We start from the raw sequence: 21,974 nt of genomic DNA, 5'->3' as shown, positions 1-21,974 counted from the left end.
CCAATGTTTTGAAATAAGGAAACTAAAGAGAGTGGAGAACAATCAGAAGTGAGGGAGAACATTTATTTGACTGAAGCAATTGCCAAAATTTATTATGAAGGTTAGAGTAACCATCATGTTTTCCTGCCGAATGGTTTTTTCTTTTATTTGGAAACTTCTAGCAAAACGTTCTCCACTCTAACCTTCAGTCAACTTCTGCAATTGATGGCGCCAGCTTCTGCTATGAAGGAACGGCTATCTGGGTCGTGATTGGAGATGAAACGAAGCTCGGAGATTGCCTCAGTTTGTTCTGAAACGGAACTCAATTTCTGCACCAAAGAAAAACGGGAAGGGGAAGAAGAGAGAGAGGGAGGACTTCAGAAGTTTGTCGTCGCTGTTGTTCGTGTATCATGAAGTCGGGAAAGATGAACAATGTTTTTCTTCCAAGGGTAGTATGGAAATTAAAAAATATTGTAACTACAGATTTCCACGAAAGACTAAATGTCTCACGGTTATGGTACAGGAGGGTATTTATTGCAAAACAAATTACAGGAGGATTTTTATAATTTGCCCAATATTTAAACATACCTTGGATTTTCATAAATTGAATTGAAGTACACTAGGTTTTTCAATTTGACTTAAATATAATATACCTTGTGGGCCGACTGTTCTCATGTTCCACCAACAGGCTTTGTCTCTCCTCCTTCCTTTGGTAGTGCTTTAGTCGTCCATGTAGCGAGCAGGCATGTTTGTACCCACAAAACAACTACCACCGGCCTTGCTAGCAATCGTGTCATGGTGGCCCTCATCAATTCATCGGGGAGAGAGTGGCGGCTCCCATATAGAGGCTATCAACTGATTCATAGGAAGAACAAAGACAATTGGAGCATGGAAGAACTAAAATTCAGAGTATTAATTAATTCGGATGACAATAATTTTTATCTCCAATCAAGGCAATGGTTACAAAAAGGAATTTTAAGTTGATCTTCAAAGTCGCAAGACAACACATTTTTACATTAATTATATAGTTGAGGAAATGGGAATCTTGTTGTTTGATTGACATTTCCGGTGATTGCTTGTTTAAACATTTGGGTGCTTTTCAGCTTTCTCTTTCTCTCAATTATCTATTAGCTCAGGGCCACCTACTAAGAAGTTAGATCATGTATCCCCTTATAACAAAAGTTGATCTATCATAGCCAAGAAAAAATAAAAAGTAATTGTATAGCTCATATGTGTTTGCACAACCCAACAAAATTTCAGTTTTTTTCCTCTCACTTTCTTAGCCCTAGTTCTGCCGCAATATAGCACCTTGTTTATTTGAACCAATATAACAATAATTCATGGTATATGGGATTCCTTTATAAGTAATATTGACTTTTGACTATTCTGTAATGGGGAAAAGTCCAATTAAAGTGACAAACAATTGTGAAAACTAGGGCTTCCTTTAAGAATGATGCAAATGGAGTGTAAGTCCCATTCAGGGTAAATATGTACTTTGGTTCAGTTTTACCGGTATTTGGTAAGAATACAATTATGTATTGACAAATGACAGAAAATACATTTTTTAATGCATATTTACATTTAAAATGAGATATAAATGTATATCGATAAAAAATAAGTAAATTTGCATTCAATGTGGGCTTTTGTTAAAAAAAAAGCATATATTTTATTGGGATCTATGTATCCATTACAGCTGAAAGTTGTTTGCTAAGAAGGTGAATTTGTCAATGCAAAACTAACCCAATTTTGCATTTACATGAATCATTTTACACTCTGCCTATTTGCATTCACACTTCATTTGCATCATTCCCAAATAGAGCCTAAAGAAAATGAAAACTAAAAGGAATGAGTTGTTGAGGTACGTAGAATATGACACTTTATGAAGGGTAAAAGCGCCTTTTTCTTAAATCCTTCTAACATAACGGGGTGAAGGTATCCTTAAGTCCACTTATGAAACTTAGGTATCTTTAAGTCAATTTCTTAAAAATGAGGGTATGTTTAAGTCTTTTACACTAATTTTAAAATGAATACCTATTTTAATTTTTATATTTTTATTAGATAATATGGTAATACATCATTTTTACTATATAATACCTATAATTGTGTGTGTGTGAGAGAGAGAGAGATCTACCCATTCTCATAAAAGACTTTCAAATGGTGTGGGCCATGTTTTTTAGATGAAATAAGTTATCAATTGTAAACTTTAATTTTTAAAATCAAATAAGGAAATCAAATTAGATATATCATATAAATAGTGAATCTCACATAAAGTGGGTTACTATTTGCAAATAAAACCTGATTTAGGGTTTTCTTGGTTTACGGTCAAAATCATAATTGGAATCAAAATCCCTTAGAATCATAAGAATTGTCTATTCCAAATGCATGTTTGGTTCATATAGGAATTAGAGTCTGATTCCATTCATTATTATTTGGTTCATTTGGAGTCATAATCAAAAACAACAAAAAAATTTTAATGTATTATGGAAAATTTCTTAAACTACCCCTAAGGTTTAGGAAATTGACTAACTCTACCTCTATTATTCTGACAATTGTCTAAAACCTCCCCTACTGTTAACTGTCCGTCAAACTCATTCATATATGAGATCACATAACCGATTTTTTCTCAAAAATTCCAAAGCTGAGAGTTGGGGGAAGATCGAATGTCAAACATAGAAGAGTTTTTCTTTCAAAGAGGGAATAGCACTTGGCAATTTGGCATTCGAACTCATTAAACAAAATAAGGAGGGCGGGAGACATTTTGGAAGTCCAAATGGGAGGGAAAGAGAAAATACAAAGGCGGGAATTTTTTGGACGCATTAACAATTTCTAAAATTTACAATAAGTTTAGAAAATAATTAAATGATTAATTATAATTAGTACTTACCACAAATATAAATAATTACATTCATTATAAATTATGTTTATATTAATTAATAAATAATAATAAATCTAACATTTAAAAAATAGTAATTTTATTACTAAAATTCAATAACTTATAAAGTTATATTTAAATTGATTAATATAACAAAATTAGTAACAATTTAGTATTCATTTCATTTTAATTTAAATTTAGTAATTTAATACAAATAAAATTAACTAATAAAAAATTGACAATTTTGATAATTACAATAGTTCTCCATTCTTCATCATTTGACTTTGGATTGCCTTAGCTCAATTGGGAAAACTAGACTTAGGAAAGAGAGTCGAGTGTAGCTTATGAACCATGGGCATATTTTTTAAACTGGTCCACTAGTTTTTTGGTTTTTTTATATTTATAATATTACTATAAAGAAATATATTATATACTATAAATATGTATATTATACAGGTAATATAATCATATATTTTAAATACTTACCAAACTTATTGGTTTACTTAATCAGATTTTTGTGTTTGATTTCCTCAGTTTTGTTCAGTTTTTTTATGAGCACCCCTAGTAAGGTGATGGCTCAAGCAATTTGACCATTTAGGTCAATGGCATGATGAAAAAACATTGGACTTTGAAAGTTTGATACCCTATCCGCTAAAGCTATCATTGGACTTCAAAAGCTTAATACTCAATTAGACTTTGAATCTGATTATCCCTGATGATGTGTGGGCATGGTGCATATCTCAACTAGACCTAACTCAAAACAAAATAGTTGCTTGAGCCTGCAAATTTATAGATCTAATAGTTGCTTAAGTTATTAAAATATTGTAATTATTAAACTATGATATTTATTTAAAAAACAGTAATTTCTGGAAATTATCATATTTAAAGAAATACTGTTAATTTCTTGGCTAAAACTAATTAAAAGTAATTTTCTAGTAATTAAATATAACTTTTTAGTAATTAAATGTAATTTTTGACTATCTATAACTTGAATTATAATTATTGTTAATTAAGTTTTAGAAATAATTATTGTTAATTATATTACTATTAATAATTAAAGTACATTATTTTTCACTATTATTCAGTATTTGTTACAATAAAATATAATTAATTTAATTTTTTAGTATTTTAATTAAGATTTAGGTTTTTCAGAATTTTCGAATTTTTAATTAATTTTTGGTGTTTTTTCATTATTATTAAGTAATTATTGCATATGCATATTTTTCAATAATTTCCAGTATTTTCATCATTTAAATTACTAAATAAATACCATAGTTAATAAAAATACAGCTAATTTTCATCATTTTTCAATAATTTATGGCTTGGGTATTTTTTTAATAATTTTTTGTATTTTTTAATAATAAAATACTATTAATTGTAATTTTTAATTATTTTTAGTAAATACCCTTATTAATATAAAATATCGTTATTTTTCAATCATTTTTAATTATTTTTAGTATTTTAATTATGTTTAGGTTTTTCAGAATTTTTTGGATTTTTAATTAATTATTGGTATTTTAAACTATCAATTAATATTTTTTATTAGCGTTTATTAAGGTCTCAACTCATAAGTTATCTAATAATATTATTAAAACTATCAATTAATATTTTTATATTTAAATTTCTTATTTTTACTAGCGTTTATTAAGTTGGATTTTTAAGTGGAATTGAAACACATTTTTAATATTTACTAAGTTGTATTAATATTTATTTTTTAGTGAAAGTTTAGTGGTTTTTAAATTAATAATTTTTTTTACTGTTTAACCTCAACCTAGTTATATTATTTGTTTATATCATGGTTTTCAAAACTGGATTGAACTAGAAAAACCAGGAACCAGTTAGGTGACTGATTCTATTTTACCACAGAATCGTTATTTTACCAAAAACCATTGATTTGGTCACCAAACCGCTGACTCGAGCGGTTAAACCGTTTGAACCATCCAACGGTTTTGGCCGTTTTTTATTTTTTTTTATTTTTTGTCAGAAGAAATCAAGGCAATATATCTGAAACGAGAGTGAACTCATCGGTTCCGATTCCTAGAACCATAACCAACCTAATCAGTTCATGAACATTGGGTTCATTGGGTCAAACTTGGCCCATTGAATGTCCTATTTCTGTGTAATATAAAATAACATATATATTATCTATAATATACATATAGTTAAATAAATATATATATATATATATATGTGTGTGTGTGTGTGTGTGTGTGTGTGTGTGTGTGTGTGTATGTGTGTGTGGATCAAGTTAAGCCCAAGGCGGGTTTAAAGTATTAGGCCTATGCCCAACCCTAAATTTTGGGTTTCTAATGAGTACTCGAGCCTCGATCAGGGCTTAAACACAAAATCTAGGTCCAAGAGTGAAATTTTCCAACTCGCTAAAATGTTCACCCTTGTTTTATGGAAAAAATAGCAAGGTAAGACGCCTTCAATACTTTAAAACACATAAGTAGCAAAAAAGTTACCCAAGACAATTCATTAGTTCTTTTTTGGGTTAGATAAGTTTGGTGGATAGTTTTGGCATCTTTTTTTTTTTAAGTAAATAGGGTTAGGTGTATGGTCAAATTGGTTAAGTCTTGGGACTGGTTTAATCGTCCAACTTTCTAAACATTGGTTACATTTAGAATAAATAATGTTGTTTTGAAATATGTAGAATATATATATATAGAATAAATATGTGGAATATATGTATATATATAGATTTATTTATATTTTATTTTAGGTTTTCATCTTAGGTAATTAATTAATTTACTATTAGTGGTTTCCATATTTAGTTTATTATTTTCTATTAATTATTAACTTACTTAAATAATTAAATTATTTTTTGATGATTAGTTTTAATTAATCAAATAATAATTAATACTTTTATTTCTATTTTATAAATTATTTTCCTTTTATTAATGTACTTATGAAATTATTAATAATTTATTTTCTAGTTTAATTATTATTAAATAGAAATCATTGATTATTATTGTTATGCAATAGTAATGAGCTAATAATTTGTTAATTATTAATTATATTCATTTACTTTAATAAATTCTTAATTATTAATTTACTATAAAAAGTAATTAATAAATAATAAATATTTTAAATGAATATTATTTATGATCTAAGAATAAAATGATTGTAGCTAAAGATGATTACACCGAATTTTAGTTATCCATGGCTATAGTGATAAATAGCTCTTTAGCCACGGACAGAATAAAGCTAGACTTCTCTGCTTTTGTAACTTATAGCACAGATACATCATAACCGTGGCTAAAATACCTTTTAGGCACGGACAGAATAACTTTTAACCACGGCCAAATTGTTCGTAGTTAAAACTCAACTTCTGCTTTTGTAACTTATAGCCACGGATACATTATAACTGTGGCTATAAATATCTTTTAGGCACGATAGAATAACTTTTAACCACGGACAAATTGTCCATAGCTAAAGCTCAACTTTTAACCACAGACAAATGGTCCGTAGCTTAAGCTCAACTTCTACTTTTATAACTTATAGCCACGAATACACTATTATAACCGTGGCTATAAATATTGTTTAACCACGGACAAATTGTCCGTAGCTAAAGCTCAACTTTTTGCCACGGAATCAAATCGTCCGTAGCTATATCTCATGTTTTAGCTACAATATTTTTGACAGTAGCTAAAATGTCGTAGCTATAGCCCTATTTTCCTGTAGTGTTTGGATGTCCATTCCTAATGGTTCTCAATCATGAAAGCTTTTGGAGAAGTAGTGAACGCCTGTCGAATAGGCAGAGCCTATTTTTCTTTTTTCTTTTTTTAATTTCTATCTCTTGTTCCACGACCGTCGCTACAACTTCTAGTAGCAGTGGCATTCCCTTGACCGACTAGCACAATGACTTCGTTGAGGCGGCTTTGGTGCAACTGGGTTTCAAAGCTAGAGAGAGAGAGAGAGAGAGAACAAGCCAAGAGAAAATTTTGAGCAGAATTTGTGGACTATATTTGTCTTTAGAAAAATTTGAGTTGTTCAATTGATCTGGCAAAACACTTTAGGACATCTTAGTATATCCTCCTTGTAACGACTCAAAACCCTCTTTTGTTTTGTCCCGATCCCATCGGAATTCATTATTCACCAGCGATCTCTCCGTCCTATAAGTTTTGGCCTTTCCACTTCTACCTTTTGCATTCTCCATTTTTTCTATACTCTTTTTTCTTTTATTTGTTGTGTTACTAGAAGTAGGGGTGAGCATTATTCGGTTAAAACCAAAAATACCGAATTGAAAATTTCAGTTTCAGTTTGGTTTTTGGGTAATTCAGTTCGATTAATTTGGTTTTTAGGAATTTTGGTTTTCAGAATTAGAAATTCGGATAACCGAAAAAACCAATTTAACTGAAATCCATTATATAATATGTAATGTATTATTTAATATATAATATGCTATATATTTATATATTAATATATTGTATATAATGTATTATAATGAAATTCAATTTCATAATATATATTATAGGTTATAATATATAATATTATATATATTAATTAAATTCGGTTTTAACCAAAATAACCGAAAACCGAACCAAAAATCTCGGTTTCAGTTATATCACTTTTTTTATAATTCAGTTTTAGTTTGGTTTTCATTTTTATTTTGATTTATTCGATTCAGTTTTTAATCAAATAAACCAAATGCTCACCTCAAACTAGAAGTCAGAGCATAGAGAGAGAGGATCCCTTGTTTATCTTCTTGTCTACCACCAAGTTTTCTTCTTGTCTATTGTAAATCTCGTTGTTGGTTGCTAATGGACTGATTGGAATGATTAGAGAGAGAGGAGCATTGATTAGAGCAATTCAAAAGATAGGAGGGCGGTTGTCGTTGATAGTAGAGATGGTAGAAACCGATTGTCGTCCTCGATTGGAACGATCAGAGAGAGGAGCACGGATTGGAATGATTCAAAAAACGGGAGGGCGGTTGTTGTTGATGGCAGAGACTGGTTGTCATCCCCAATTGGAATGATTCACGCCCGTTATGTTAAATATAGGGTCAAATTAGTAATTTATTATTTGTCACCCTTTTGGGCAAAACAGCTTTTTATGCATCTTCCTTAAGATTTAACAATGGTGACAATTATCAGAAATAGTAGGGATACTTTAAGACAATACTAAAATATTAAGGGTAGAGTTAGTTAACTTCCTAAACCTTATGGGTAATTTAAAAAATTTGCCCTTATTATTATTGTTAGTATTTAATAATCAATATTTTAGTATTTATTATTAATTTATGAATATTTTTTAATATATTGTTATTGTATTATTGCTTTGCTACTTTTTTTACTAATTTATTATTTTTTTGTATGTTATTATTATTTTCTTATTAGTTTATTAATATTCTACTATTTTGTTTTATTATTTTAATATCAATTTACTATTATTTAATAACTAGTATCTTTGTTTTTTATTATTAATATTTTATTATAGTGCTATTAGTTTATTAATATTTTTATCATTATTATTTAATTATTAATATATTATTGTTTTATTACTATTTTAATATTATTTTATTAATATTAGGGTTGGGGATTTTTTTATTTGGAGTTTTTTACTTCTTAACAGACTCTAGAATGGGAATCACATTCCCAAGGGAGAGCCTGAAATGGCCATTCCTCCATATGGGGGAATCCTATTGTACCAAGAATGGGAATTGGTTATCCCATTCTGACAAAACAAGCAATTGAAATCGGAATAAGCCATTCCAATTCAAAATCTAGGCACCTATTATAAGAAACAAAATGGACCCTTATTCTCTTAAATCAGATAAAAATTCTTCATATACCATGATAAAGTCAAATAAAAAACTAACATAAATTGATAACGGATTTAAAGAAAAACATGGATTAGAAAACAATGGCCCCATACATAGTACCAAGTGGTCAGTATACTAAGACTTAATGATATTATTATTATTATTATTATTATTATTATTATTATTATTATTATTATTATTATTATTATTATTATTATTATTATTATTATTATTATTATTATTATTATTATTATTATTATTATTATTATTATTGTTATTACGTTGTTAAATTATTTGTCTAAGTTCAAGTTACATGGGAGGAATAAATTGATATCATGAAATTGCAAAGAGCATAATCATCATCATCATCCACACCTTATCCTAACTATATGGGGTCGAGTACATGAGTCTTGTTTCATCCATTGTTAAATTATTATTGCTTAAATCATTTATACTTCTATTGATGTCATTTTTGGTCTATCCTAACCATTTTTGCCCCTTCAACTTATAACAAATCACTTCTTCCAATGGGTGTTGTTGATGGTCTTCCATACATGTATCAATCCATGTTAGTTTACTTTGTCTCATTTATCACCTATTGCCCAAACCTTGCACAATATTCTAGAATTTTGAAATATTTCATCAAACCTTGTACCTAACATCCATTGTTCAATTTATTAGGACTTAATAATTACAATAATTTCCTTACTATTTACTAATTACTAAAAATAACACCATTGGTTCTTAAGTAACAAATTTGATTAAAAAAGTTCAACTCCAAATTATCTAGAATTTTACAATTCCATAGTTAGGTTGAAATTGAACTCATAGGTTTAAGACCTATGAAGAACTAGTTCAATTTCCAACTATTTGGCTGAGTGGAATTGGAATCTCATTCCCACTCTTGGTGAAATGGCATTCCCCATTTGAGGGAATTGCCATTCTTTTTCCCTCCTTTGAGAATAAAATTCTATTCCAGTTTATTCTAATTCTCATTTCGATTTCAACTATGTACCAAATGGACACAAAACCCCAAATGCTCATGACATTAACCATCTAGGTTGTCAGAAGATCTTCGTAAAAAGACACCAAACGATACTTTCTTATTACCTAAATGCAATCAAACTATTTTTTTTAGTAAATTTACATTGAAACTTGTCAATGTCTATACACATGATAAATAGTTAAATACTAAATACTTAGTCGAGTTAAAAGAAAAAAACATGCAATTTAAATTTACTTATTTGAAATTTGCATACTAAAACCCCATGCATCAATTATACTGTTTGTTTTGCCTATTTGTTATATACTTTTTTGTGCCTCAAATGATGATATAAAAGTGAAGCACATTGAAATGATTTTTTCATGTAGACAAACAAATGAACAATTAATAATTTTTCCAAGGGGGTGTTTTGGTTCAAGTAGAAGGCTCTAAAAAGAGCAAGGGAAAGAAGAAAAAATATTCAAAACTACTATCAGCCATATTGCCTTTAATGTATTGCCTTTATGCCTGGGAGAGTGCATATGTACGGTGCAAATACAAGGTTTAGAAATGTGATCTCTCTCATAGGACATTATCTCCTTGCTCCAAACCCCACTGCTCTCTCCTTAATTCTCCCTTCCTTCCCTTTTCCTTTCCCACCATCTTGATTGAAGTAGATGAAAAGGAGGTCTTGGAGATAATTTTGCATTTTAGAACTTAACATAAATGGTAATGAGTTGGTTTATTCAAGCCGTAAATGGAAAGGAGATATTGAAGTTAATTCTAAATCGCCACTGGTTTTGTTCTGTAGGGTTTAGCCAAAGCTGCACATGCAAAGGAGATCTAGTAGCTAATTCTAAATCACCCATCTGTTCAAACCAATGTTTTTTTTTTCTATATTTTGGCATCATTAAAGCGAGCAATTTGTATCTAGAACGATGCATTATCTCCCAAAATTGCTCATCTTCCAAGGTTTTCTCTTATTAACCATCTAGACAGAATAGAGATTGCTCATCTTTTTCGATCTATTTTCACTTCCTAATGCTCTATTTTTGTCATGGTAATTGATGTGACCGTTTTTTGTCACGTACCATTTTTTGGGATGTGTAAAATTTTTTGGCTAAGTACCTCGTGTTTGACCTGGTGGTGACGTGCCTTGGTGATGAGCTACTTGGTGGCGAACTTCCCGGGGGAGAACTGCCTGGTGGCGAACTGCCTGGTGATGCTTCCTGGTGGCGAACTGCCTAGTGGCGAACTGCCTGGTGGCGAACTGCCCGGTGGCGAACTGCCCGGTGGCGAACTGCCTGATGGCGAACTGCCTGGTGGCGCTGCCTGATGGCGAACTGCCTGGTGGCGAACTGCCTGATGGCGAACTGCCTGGTGGCGAACTGCCTGATGGCGAACTGCCTGGTGGCGCTGCCTGATGGCGAACTGCCTGGTGACGAACTGCCTGATGGCGAACTGCCTGGTGACGAACTGCCTGGTAGTGCTCCCTGATGGCGAACTCGTCACTTGACTTGCTCCTAGGCGGTCTGCAACTCAGAGGACGATGGAGCTCCCTAGTGCAGCGCTACCCGACTACCCCCTGCGTGAGGTGATTTTCTCTCCTTTGTAGACGACGGGAGCTGAGGGACCTGCGGGAACTGAATCAGAGGACCCGGGGGTATTTTCCCGGCGGGGACTCTCCGATGCCTAAGTTAGCATTCTGATTACAGAGGGCTTGAAGAGAAATGAGAGAGCTAGAGAGCGGGGGTTACCATACTCTTTTTTTCTCCTCCCTTGGCTTTGGGGGTCGAAGTCCTTATATAGTGGTGCCCTCGCGGGTTAGGTGGGTAAAAAGCCTTCAAATGGTAAGACGTCATATCCCGTCAGAACCGGGGTACGGTGATGAACTCCTCGAGGTTGTCAGGTCGGCGCCTGTCAGTCGTCGGGTCGGTGTCCGGGCCAGGTTGCCAGGCCGGCGCCTGTGTCTGTCGGCGGGTCGGTGTCCGGGCCAGGTTGCCAGGTCGGTGCCTGTGTCAGTCGACGGGTCGGTGTCCGACCAGGTTGCCAGGTCGGCGCCTGTATCAGGGTCAGGTCATCAGGTCGGCGCCTGTGTCCGGGTCATGTTGTCAGGTTGGCGCCTGTGTCCGGGTCATGTTGTCAGGTCGGCACCTGTGTCCAGGTCATGTTGTCAGGTCGGCGCCTGTGTCCGGGCCAGATCGCCAGGTCGGCGCCTGCGTATGGGCCAGATTGCCAGGTCGGCGCATGTGGCAGGCTAATCCGGCCAGGTCGCGCGCAGTTCGCACGCAGGTCGCGCGTAGTTCGCGCGCAGGCCGCGCTAGGCTGCGCAGGTCGCGCGCAGTCCGTGCCAGGTCGCGCGCAGGCCGCGCCAGGTCGCGCCAGGCCAGCCAGACCGGTGCCCAGGGGGGACCAACTTGGTAAGTTGTTGCTTGGGGGCTTGCCTAGTTGTCACGAGGTGCCACGTGTCGCAACTTCACTGGAGGGCCAAATCTGCCCTCATCAATTGCCTCCCACTCCCGAGCTGAGAGTAACTCAGCGAAGGGAGTAGATTTCTTTTGGCCCGTAAGTCGACGAGTTAGTAAGTTTTGATCCAATTCCTTAGGCTTTGGGAGCTGCCTATATGTGGCGAGCTGCCAGTAAGACGAGGGGGTCTCCGCCGGTTTCAGTAGTGTAGCCCTTAGGCTCTGGGGCAACTTATAGTTCACTTTTGCCGATTTTGTTCCTGCTGAGAAAGCGATTGGATATTTATTAACAGTGTGGCCCGCAGGCTTTGGGAGTGACTCATAGTCTACTCTTTTTTATTTTCGCCCGTGCCGGAGAGGCGACCGGGTCTTAAGCAGTAATGTGGCCCGTAGGCTTTTGGGAGTGACTCGTAGTCTACTCTTTTTTTGACTTTTGCCCGTGCCGGAGGGGCGACCGGGTCTTAAGCAGTAATGTGGCCCGTAGGCTTTTGGGAGTGACTCGTAGTCTACTCTTTTTTGACTTTTGCCCGTGCCGGAGGGGCGACCGGGTCTTAAGCAGTAATGTGGCCCGTAGGCTTTTGGGAGTGACTCGTGGTCTACTCTTTTTTGACTTTGCCCGTGCCGGATAGGCGACCGGGTCTTAAGCAGTAATGTGGCCCGTAGGCTTTTGGGAGTGACTCGTAATCTACTCTTTTTTTACTTTGCCCGTGCCGGAGAGGCGGCCGGGTCTTAAACAGTAATGTGGCCCGTAGGCTTTGGCTGTGAGGTGTCGAGCTATGATTGTGCTGCATCAGCTTCGTAATGCCGGTCACCCACTCCTACAAGAAGCTGCTAGGGGCTCGACCTTCGGGGGCAGCAGTACTAACTTTAGGTTGCCAGCTCACACGGGAGCCTTGGAAGGCTCGACCGGTAAGGGCGCCTATGTAGTCTGTTGGCCGTCAACTCCCGCGGAAGCCACGAAGAGCTCATCTTTGTAGGGGGACCTTGCGGAGAGGACTGATGAGGCATCATCTGAATTGAAAGTAAGGTTGGTAGAGCTACTTAGTCTGTTAGCCCCCTGCATAGTTTTTGAGTTCATGAAAAATGTAAACTATAAAGTGATATCTTCAAAAAAGTGAGGACTTAGCTTTGGTAGGATGAGAACTTAGCTTTTGTAGGATGAGAACTTAGCTTTTCGTAGCGTATTCCCACAGACGACGCCAATTGATGTGACCGTTTTTGGTCACGTACCATTTTTTGGGATGTGTAAAATTTTTTGGCTAAGTACCTCGTGTTTGACCTGGTGGTGACGTGTGTTATGGTCCCGCGCATAGGATCCCGTCACGGGTCAGTCCACGGTGCGAAAGCCCTGCCTTCCCTTGCGTGCAGACCCTATTGCAGAAACTGAATGGGTGATTTGTCCAAGAGACCACCCGAACTCTCCTCACTCTTTTCTTGACTGGAAAACTGAATGCTCTATTTCAATTCGTAGCTCCTTAAATAGGAGATTACAGAAGAAAATTCCTAATTAAACTCAAACTCCAATTTGAACTCAAACTCCTAATTACCTACTCCTATTGGTAACTCACTCTTACTTAAGATAAGATAAAGATGAGATTAGATAAGGATAAGGGATAAGGGATAAGGGATAAGGGATAAGATAAGGATAAGGTAAGCTGGCGGCGAGTTGGCTTGATGAGTCCAGATAAGGATGGGCCCACCCCTATGAGCAGTCGTGTGGGCCCCGCTCTAGTGCTGCTGTTGGCAGCCGCGTGGTGCATGCGCGCAGTGCGTACACGCGCCTCAGGGTGCCGCTGCCGTGCGCGCGCCTCATGGTGCTGCTACCGTGCGGTACCGGGTGTGTGCGCGGTGCGTGCTGGCGTACAGTGCGTGCGGTGCGTGCTGCGCGCCATGGTGCCACTGCCGTGCGGTGCCGGGCGTGTGCATGGTGCGTGCTGCCATGCGGTGCGTGTGGTGCGTGCTGCTGCCTGGCGGTGCGTGCTGCGCGCCATGGTGCCGCTGCCGGGCGTGTGCATGGTGCGTGCTGCCATGCGGTGCGTGTGGTGCGCGCTGCTGCCTGGCGGTGCGTGCTGCGCACTATCGACGGTGCATGCTGCTGTGCAGTGCTGCCAGGCGGTGCCCACTGCTGTGCGGCCTGCTGTGTGTGTTGTTGCCTATGACGGCGCCACGGTGCCTTGCCGGATGGTGTGACCATAACAACGTGCCTTGGTGATGAGCTACTTGGTGGCGAACGTCCCGGGGGAGAACTGCCTGGTGGCGAACTGCCTGGTGATGCTTCCTGGTGGCGAACTGCCTAGTGGCGAACTGCCTGGTGGCGAACTGCCCGGTGGCGAACTACCTGGTGGCGAACTGTCCAGTGGCGAACTGCCTGATGGCGAACTGCCTGGTGGCATTGCTTGATGGCGAACTGCCTGGTGATGAACTACCTGATGGCGAACTGCCTGGTGGCGAACTGCCTGATGGCGAACTGCCTGGTGGCGCTGCCTGATGGTGAACTGCCTGGTGACGAACTGCCTGGTGACGAACTGCCTGGTAGTGCTCCCTGATGGCGAACTCATCACTTGACTTGCTCCTAGGCGGTCTGCAACTCAGAGGACGGTGGAGCTCCCTGGTGCAGCGCTACCCGACTACCCCCTGCGTGAGGTGATTTTCTCTCCTTTGTAGACGACGGGAGCTGAGGGACCTGCGGGAACTGAATCAGAGGACCCGGGGGTATTTTCCCGGCGGGGACTCTCCGGTGCCTAAGTTAGCATTCTGATTACAGAGGGCTTGAAGAGAAATGAGAGAGATAGAGAGCGGGGGTTACCATACTCTTTTTTTCTCCTCCCTTGGCTTTGGGGGTCGAAGTCCTTATATAGTGGTGCCCTCGCGGGTTAGGTGGGTAAAAAGCCTTCAAATGGTAAGACGTCATATCCCATCAGAACCGGGGTACGGTGATGAACTCCTCGAGGTTGTCAGGTCGGCGCCTGTCAGTCGACGGGTCGGTGTCCGGGCCAGGTTGCCAGGCCGGCGCCTGTGTCTGTCGGCGGGTCGGTGTCCGGGCCAAGTTGCCAGGTCGGCGCCTGTGTCAATCGGCGGGTCGGTGTCCGGCCAGGTTGCCAGGTCGGCGCCTGTGTCAGGGTCAGGTCATCAGGTCGACGCCTGTGTTAGGGTCAGGTCATCAGGTCGGCGCCTATGTTTGGGTCATGTTGTCAGGTTGGCGCCTGTGTCCGGGTCATGTTGTCAGGTCGGCGCCTGTGTCCGGGTCATGTTGTCAGGTCGGCGCCTGTGTCCGGGTCATGTTGTCAGGTCGGCGCCTGTGTCCGGGCCAAATCGCCAGGTCAGCGCCTGCGTCCGGGCCAGATTGCCAGGTCGGCGCATGTGGCAGGCTGATCCGGCCAGGTCGCGCGCAAGCCACGCCAGGCCAGCGAAACCGATGCCCGGGGGGGACCAACTTGGTAAGTTGTTGCCTGGGGGCTTAGCTAGTTGTCACGAAGTGCCACATGTCACAACTTCACTGGAGCGCCAAATCTGACCTCATCAATATTGTATAGCGGATCATGGTTTGGAAGCATGCCAGCAGTTCTATGATCATTCAAAATATTCCCGGGGTAGTTCTTCTTGCTCTGAACGTTTGAAAGAGGTATTTTATATCCTCTTTTTTGTTCATCTTTTTTTTTGCTTTGTTTTCACTTCTCAACGGTTTTTTTTTTTCATAGTATTGTATACTAACAAGTGCATTAGTTCTAATCTTCGGGAAGCATAGTAGCAGTTCTCTCATTCTTCAAAATACATTTACGTATGAAGTTCTTAACGTTAGAAAGAAGTATGTTTTCATCCTCTTACTTTATTCATTTATTTTTTTGAAGTGAATGCTAGCAGTTGTTATAATAACTATTAAATAGTTAAATAAAATATTAAAGAAAATAAATTAGTTATAATACTAAAATTTTATTATTATATTGCGATCAGGTCGGGTTAATGAATACTTTGTGTTAACGATGATTTGCAACTAGGATCCCATGACTTGGGTCATCCTGACAGTAGATAATTTTCAATCATCTTTTTCCGGTTCCTGAGATGGTTGCACGGTTATTGCTGCATGGATGAAGAAGATTATATTAGAGGTTCAGATCCAAACCGGATTCGACCCTCACCCGTCAAACACCCGATTCCAAATATGTCAATAATCAATTACCATATAAACTAGCTTCACTGAAAAGTCATTTTCTCAAATCTACTTCCTGTATGGGGCCTACCTTGCAACGCAGCAAGCCACTGCATGAAAAGCTTTCCAAAAGGGGCACTGAATCCCATGTTCAAAGTTGAGGAATTTAATTTGTGCTTTATTTATTATGGATCAAAACACAAAGCTCAGGCACAGGCTAACCTACCTACCTGACTTTAGTTGGACTCTTATTTCACATCAAAGTAGCCGAACTAGACCTTGAAGACAAGACCCGTGTTTCCTGTCTATTGAACTTCAACCTCCTAGCTTCCTCTCTGGAAATCTGGTATGAGTTGGTGAGCACCTCTTCAGGCATGGCACGAATGACTGAATTTCTCCCGGCAAGAGTGCTTACCATTGCATTGTCATTAGTCTTGAATGATACCCATTCGAAGCCATTCTCTCCAGCTTGTATAGCTATGGCAAAGTTTTGTGGAAGGATCAAGAGTTGGTCACGACGAAGCTGGCCATTGTAGACTGTTTGTCCAGAGTTATCAACAACTTGAACCCGAGCATCTCCACTAAGAACATAGATGATGCCGTGTGCATTGATGTTCCAGTGAGGGGACAACATAGCATTCTGCGCAAATTATCGAGGCCACAATTCAACAATTAATTAATGCAACTAATTAAGAAGAAGAAAAACAAACACATACAATAGATTGATCAGTAATGAGAAAGAGAGAGGGAGAAGCTTATTGTAACCTGGTAGAGAGTTCCTCTCTCAGCACTGAGTTGGAGGGTCTGGAGAATTGGGAGGTTTTGACTATCGAGGATGGTGACGCGTCCGCCATATGGACTGTAGAAATCAGCATGCTTCGGTTTTTCAATGTTCTGTCTAAATCTCATGTTGCAAATCGCCTCCTCTACACCATTTGCACCCATTTGTTGTTCTTGTGCATATTCTTCGTCCTCTTCATCGCTAGAAGTTGGCATAATCATCCGAAGCTCTTTCTCAACATTAACAATTCCTCCCCTCTGATCATTTTCACCTTGTAGCTTTCTTGCCGTCTCCGTGCTTACACCGAAAGCTTGAGCCAACGTCTCAGTGTCAAAACCGCTGAAGATGTTAGCAGAGTTCTCTTGTCTGGCCTTCTGATCATGTTGGTATGACGACTTGCCCCCTTTTTGTTGTTGTCTTTGTTCTTGTGAAGAGCTCTGATGCCCAGCCTTCTCACGTCTGGAGAAGGATTCACCTTGTTGCTGTTGCTGCTGCTCTTCTTGCTGATGTTGTGAGTTACCAGCAAGGTAAAATTGCTAAACGTACACATAAAATGGTCAATTGTAAGCAAATGATATGATTCTGCTTTTTTTTTTTTGGATGAATAAGCAACCAGTTTATTATTATAAGGTTGAATGAATGAGTTAGAATTTTTACTCTTTTTCTATCATCAAGCTGGTTGAAGCTGTTGGCAATGTCAAAGATGCTAACAGCAACAAGGCGTGCATTGCCATTGTTGTACATCCAATGTGCAACCCCGTCTGGCACAGCAACGATGTCTCCTTGTTTCACGGATCTGATCTTCTGATGCTGATCCTGGAATCTCCGGCTTCTGTCTTCTTCTTTTTCTTCGGATTGTTGAGATTGCTGGAAGGATTGAAATGTTTCGGGGCAACCAGGAATTGATAACCCTAAAACTCCCTTCCCTGTGCATGGATCAGAGGCTCATCATTAGTCACAGAACATGCACATGTATGGATTCGAAACTGGAATAGTAACGAAGATGCATGGGTTTAGATCAGCAGGAAGAGATAGAGATAGCTTGCCTTCAACAATATATATGAGCCTGTGTGCATTGTAATACGAGGGCAAAGAGAGGCCCTTGGGTTGGATAGTAACACGAGAAGCAGCAACACCAGCACACTGAAATTGGTTGTTGTTTTCGTCCCATTCCTCAACGAAACCAGCCTCGGCCTCTCTCCGGCGAGTAGGTTCGAGGGCGTCCAAGTTCTCAACTCGGCACCTGTTTTGTTCTCTGCCCATGGAACGGCATTGTGTTGGGGACTGGCCTTGCCGTTGTCGCTGCCACGTCTGAGCTAAACAAACATGACACAATACAAGAAGGCAAAGACAAACAGAAAACAGAGAAGACTTGGCCATTGTGTACAAGTTGTTGAGACGGGAAAGAGATTCTCTATTGATGAATTGAGGTGAAGCGGCGAGAGGAATGGTTGGGTATTTATAATGGGAATAAATGGATTAGTGTTCGACACCTTTCAGGTGATCACAGTGAGGCTGTTCAGACACTCACCACACCATGCATGTCACTACAGTATTGTGTGAACACATAGTAATACATTTGATCAGGGCAGGTTCTAGGTGGCGGTGTCCTTCAAGCAAGTGTAACCCACTCAGCCTGAACCTTGAGAAAGTCATTGGACTATTTCACCCTGATTCTCTTTGTACAATGACACGGCTACGGTATGTGAACACGTAATAGATGTGTGACACATGTTTTATTGAAAATTTTTATTATTTTTTTATTTTTATTAAAATAATTAAAAATAAAAACAATGAAAAAAGAAACCTAAGCGTGTTGGGAGTTGAGATTCATTTACGTTTTCTTTTTTATTGTTTTTTATTTTTAATTTTTTGACAAAAATAAAAAAATAATGGATAATTTCTGTCTAACGGATAAAAATGTTTGTATGAAAGTCACATTACACATGCATGTTCACTCATTGGTCTTACCTAACGTGCCTATTACATCTGGACACAAGATTTGAGTGCAAGTGTGTATACAAAAATCTCTTTGAACACTGCTTTTTATGGATTATTTGGCAAGTATTTTTATTGTTGTCTTCAGCAACAAAATAAGAAAACATGTATTTTTCTGGGTACATAGTTTTATGATATGGAAATATTCTCATAGATCATAATAAATAATTAACTAGCGGAGGGGCCCCGATGCCCTACGAAATGGAATTATAACATTGCCATATGCTATATTAAAAAAGAAAATAATTTTTAATAAGAAATTTGCAATTATAAGTATTCAAGTTTTGAAACTCATATACACTTAAAAGAGATCATTATGTGCTCTTTTTTAAACACTGCTTCAACAAAGCATCTCATATAAAAGAATACGATATTACAGTGATAGTTTAGTTCTACTTCATAGTTGTCTTTTGTTTCATATTGAGAACTCCCAGTTGACTCGAACCATAGGACCATTCGGCTCGGGAACTGCCCAGGCAACCAGTTCTGTTTTATCCCAAACCCGGTCCCTGGCCAAAAATCGTTGAATCAATCAACGACCTGTTGACCTGGGCAATTAAACCGTTGACCTGTTCAACGGCTTTTGGCCATTTTTATTTTTAATTGTTTTTTATTTTTGTTGTCAAAATGAGCCATCCGTTCGAACCAGACGGTCAAACTGTCGACCTAGAAACCAATGGCCAGAACGGCTCCATTTTTCAGGTTGTTTTTTCTAGATGTCAATAATTAGACAAAATAACTTTGTAGTCATAGTCATGGGAATGATGGACATTGCAATGGATTCCAAAACCTTGAAAGATAAATCCGAAGTGACCTCAAATACAGGAAAAAAAATGGTGGTAAATCCACCAAACTGGAAAAACCAAGGAAAAAATCAGAAAGTTGAGTCCAAAGTTCCGCTTTGAGACGAAGCTAAACATACATGCAATCAAAGAAAGAGACAAAGCAGATCGTCTTGTAAGAAAATAAAAAAAAAATATATTGCACAAAGAACCCAAAGAAAAAACAAAAGGGAAGAAATAAAATGGTGGTAAACCCTGGAGGGTCTTGAAGAAGAAGAAGACCAAACACAAAAAAAAGGAACATAATGCACACGATTGAATAAAGCTCACAGTAGAAGAAACCTTTGAATAGTGAAAATCCAAAAGCATAAAAAACCATGGTTTACGAACCGCCATGAAACCGGACGAACGAACATTTCGGCTCGGGAACCGTCCAGACAACCGGTTCCGTTTTACCCCAATCCCAGTCCCTGGCAAAAAACCGTTGAATCAATCAACAACCCATTGACCCAGGCAGTCGAATCGTTGACCTGTTGACCCGTCCAATGATTTTTGGCTGTTTTTTATTTTTTAATTTATGTTGTTAGAACAGGTCATCCATTCGAATTGGACGGTCAAACCGTCAATCCAAAAACCAGTGGCCAGGACAATTCCATTTTCGTGTCATATGAGTCACACGCTCGAGTGACATAACACACATGATACTGCTTAATGGACCTCACACACTCAATTTTTTTCCTGTAATTTTTGTTGTCAAAACGGGTTGTCCGTTCGAACCGGACGATCAAACTGCCATTTTTTTATTATTTTAATTGGGAACCGTCTAAGCAACCGATTTCATTTTACCCCAATCCTGGTCCCTGGCCAAAAACCGTTGAATTAGTCAACGACCCATTAACCCAAGCGGTCGAAGGCCATCCATTCGAACTAGATGGTCGAACCGTCAACCCGAAAACCGATGCCCAAAACAGTTTCGTTTTCGAGTTGTATGAGTCACACACTTGAACGACATAACACATATGATACTACTTAATGAACCTCACACACTCAATTTTTTGCCTATAATTTTTGTTGTTAGAACGGGCTCTCTGTTCAAACCGTCGACCCAGAAACCGGTGGCCAAAACGGTTCCGTAATTTTTTGCTTGTATTTTTGTTGTCAGAACAAGCCTATATATATATATATGTATGTATGTATGTATGTATGTATGTATGTATATAAGATTACTATATAACCAAATTATTATTCATTAAAATTGGTAGATTCATTATCTAAAAATGAATTCAAAATTTCTGTTAATATTAAATAAATAATGGAATTATTGTAATTTATTAAAATTACTATATAAATTTCAAAAAATGATTAGTAAATACTAATTACCAATTCAGAGAATTATGCAATTTAGAAGATTATTATTTATTAATAATTATTACATTTAAATATCCATAACTTTTTGGTAATTATTAAAATATTTAAATTTGCTAATTAGTAATCACTAAATTTAGTTTTGCATAAACTTGGGTGTTTGTTATTGCAGAATAATTTTGGTAATTATTAAATTAGTTAAACTTTCTAATTAATTAATTAGTTAAATTAATTTGGGTAGTTAAATTTATTTATGAAATATTTTTCATATTTGCAATAATTATTGATATTATTGAATATTATTTAGTAAATATCAACACTTAAACTATAATTTTCCATAATTTTGGTAAACTATAAAATTTAATTACTGAAAATTACTTGCTAAAATTAATGATTTTGGTAATTTAATTTCACAAACTTTTAAAAATTAATTATTAAATCAATAATTACAGAAATAATGAATAATTAATTAAAATATTAATAAATATTAATTTAATAATTAAAAATTATTAGTTGTTTTTCATTGAAAAATTGATTTCAATAAATATAAATTTATTTTTACATTTTCAATTATTTTGGTCAATTTATTAATATTTAATGGTATTACCAAATAATAATTAAAAAATTTAAATAATTTTTAGTGGAAAATTAATTTCAATAAATATCAAATTATTTTTTAAATTTTCAGTAATTTTGATATTTACTATAATTTTTGAACAATAATTAGTGATTTTGGTAATTTAATTACTAAGTATTATTGATTTGGGTAATTTAATTCAATGAAAGTTAAATCATAAAATTTCCAATTATTCAAATAAATAATTAAGTAATTTTAATAA

At 37.3% G+C, this 21,974-nt stretch overlaps 1 protein-coding gene across 1 annotated transcript; it reads right to left on the bottom strand.

The window, feature by feature from the left end:
• Window positions 1-16,366: 16,366 nt before the first annotated feature.
• On the bottom strand, window positions 16,367-18,430 carry LOC148801960 (11S globulin seed storage protein Ana o 2.0101-like). The gene is made up of 4 exons (XM_088899394.1): window positions 18,037-18,430; window positions 17,648-17,916; window positions 16,975-17,526; window positions 16,367-16,849 (listed from the first exon to the last, which is right to left on the bottom strand). The coding sequence occupies exons 1-4, from the start codon at window positions 18,368-18,370 to the stop codon at window positions 16,463-16,465; spliced, it is 1,542 nt and encodes a 513-aa protein (XP_088755520.1). The 5' UTR covers window positions 18,371-18,430; the 3' UTR covers window positions 16,367-16,462.
• Window positions 18,431-21,974: the final 3,544 nt, after the last annotated feature.

This window comes from Nelumbo nucifera, chromosome 2 (genome assembly GCF_055504915.1).
Source record: "Nelumbo nucifera cultivar China Antique chromosome 2, China Antique-T2T, whole genome shotgun sequence".
Lineage (NCBI taxonomy): Eukaryota > Viridiplantae > Streptophyta > Magnoliopsida > Proteales > Nelumbonaceae > Nelumbo > Nelumbo nucifera.
This window is presented reverse-complemented; position numbering and strand designations above follow the sequence as displayed.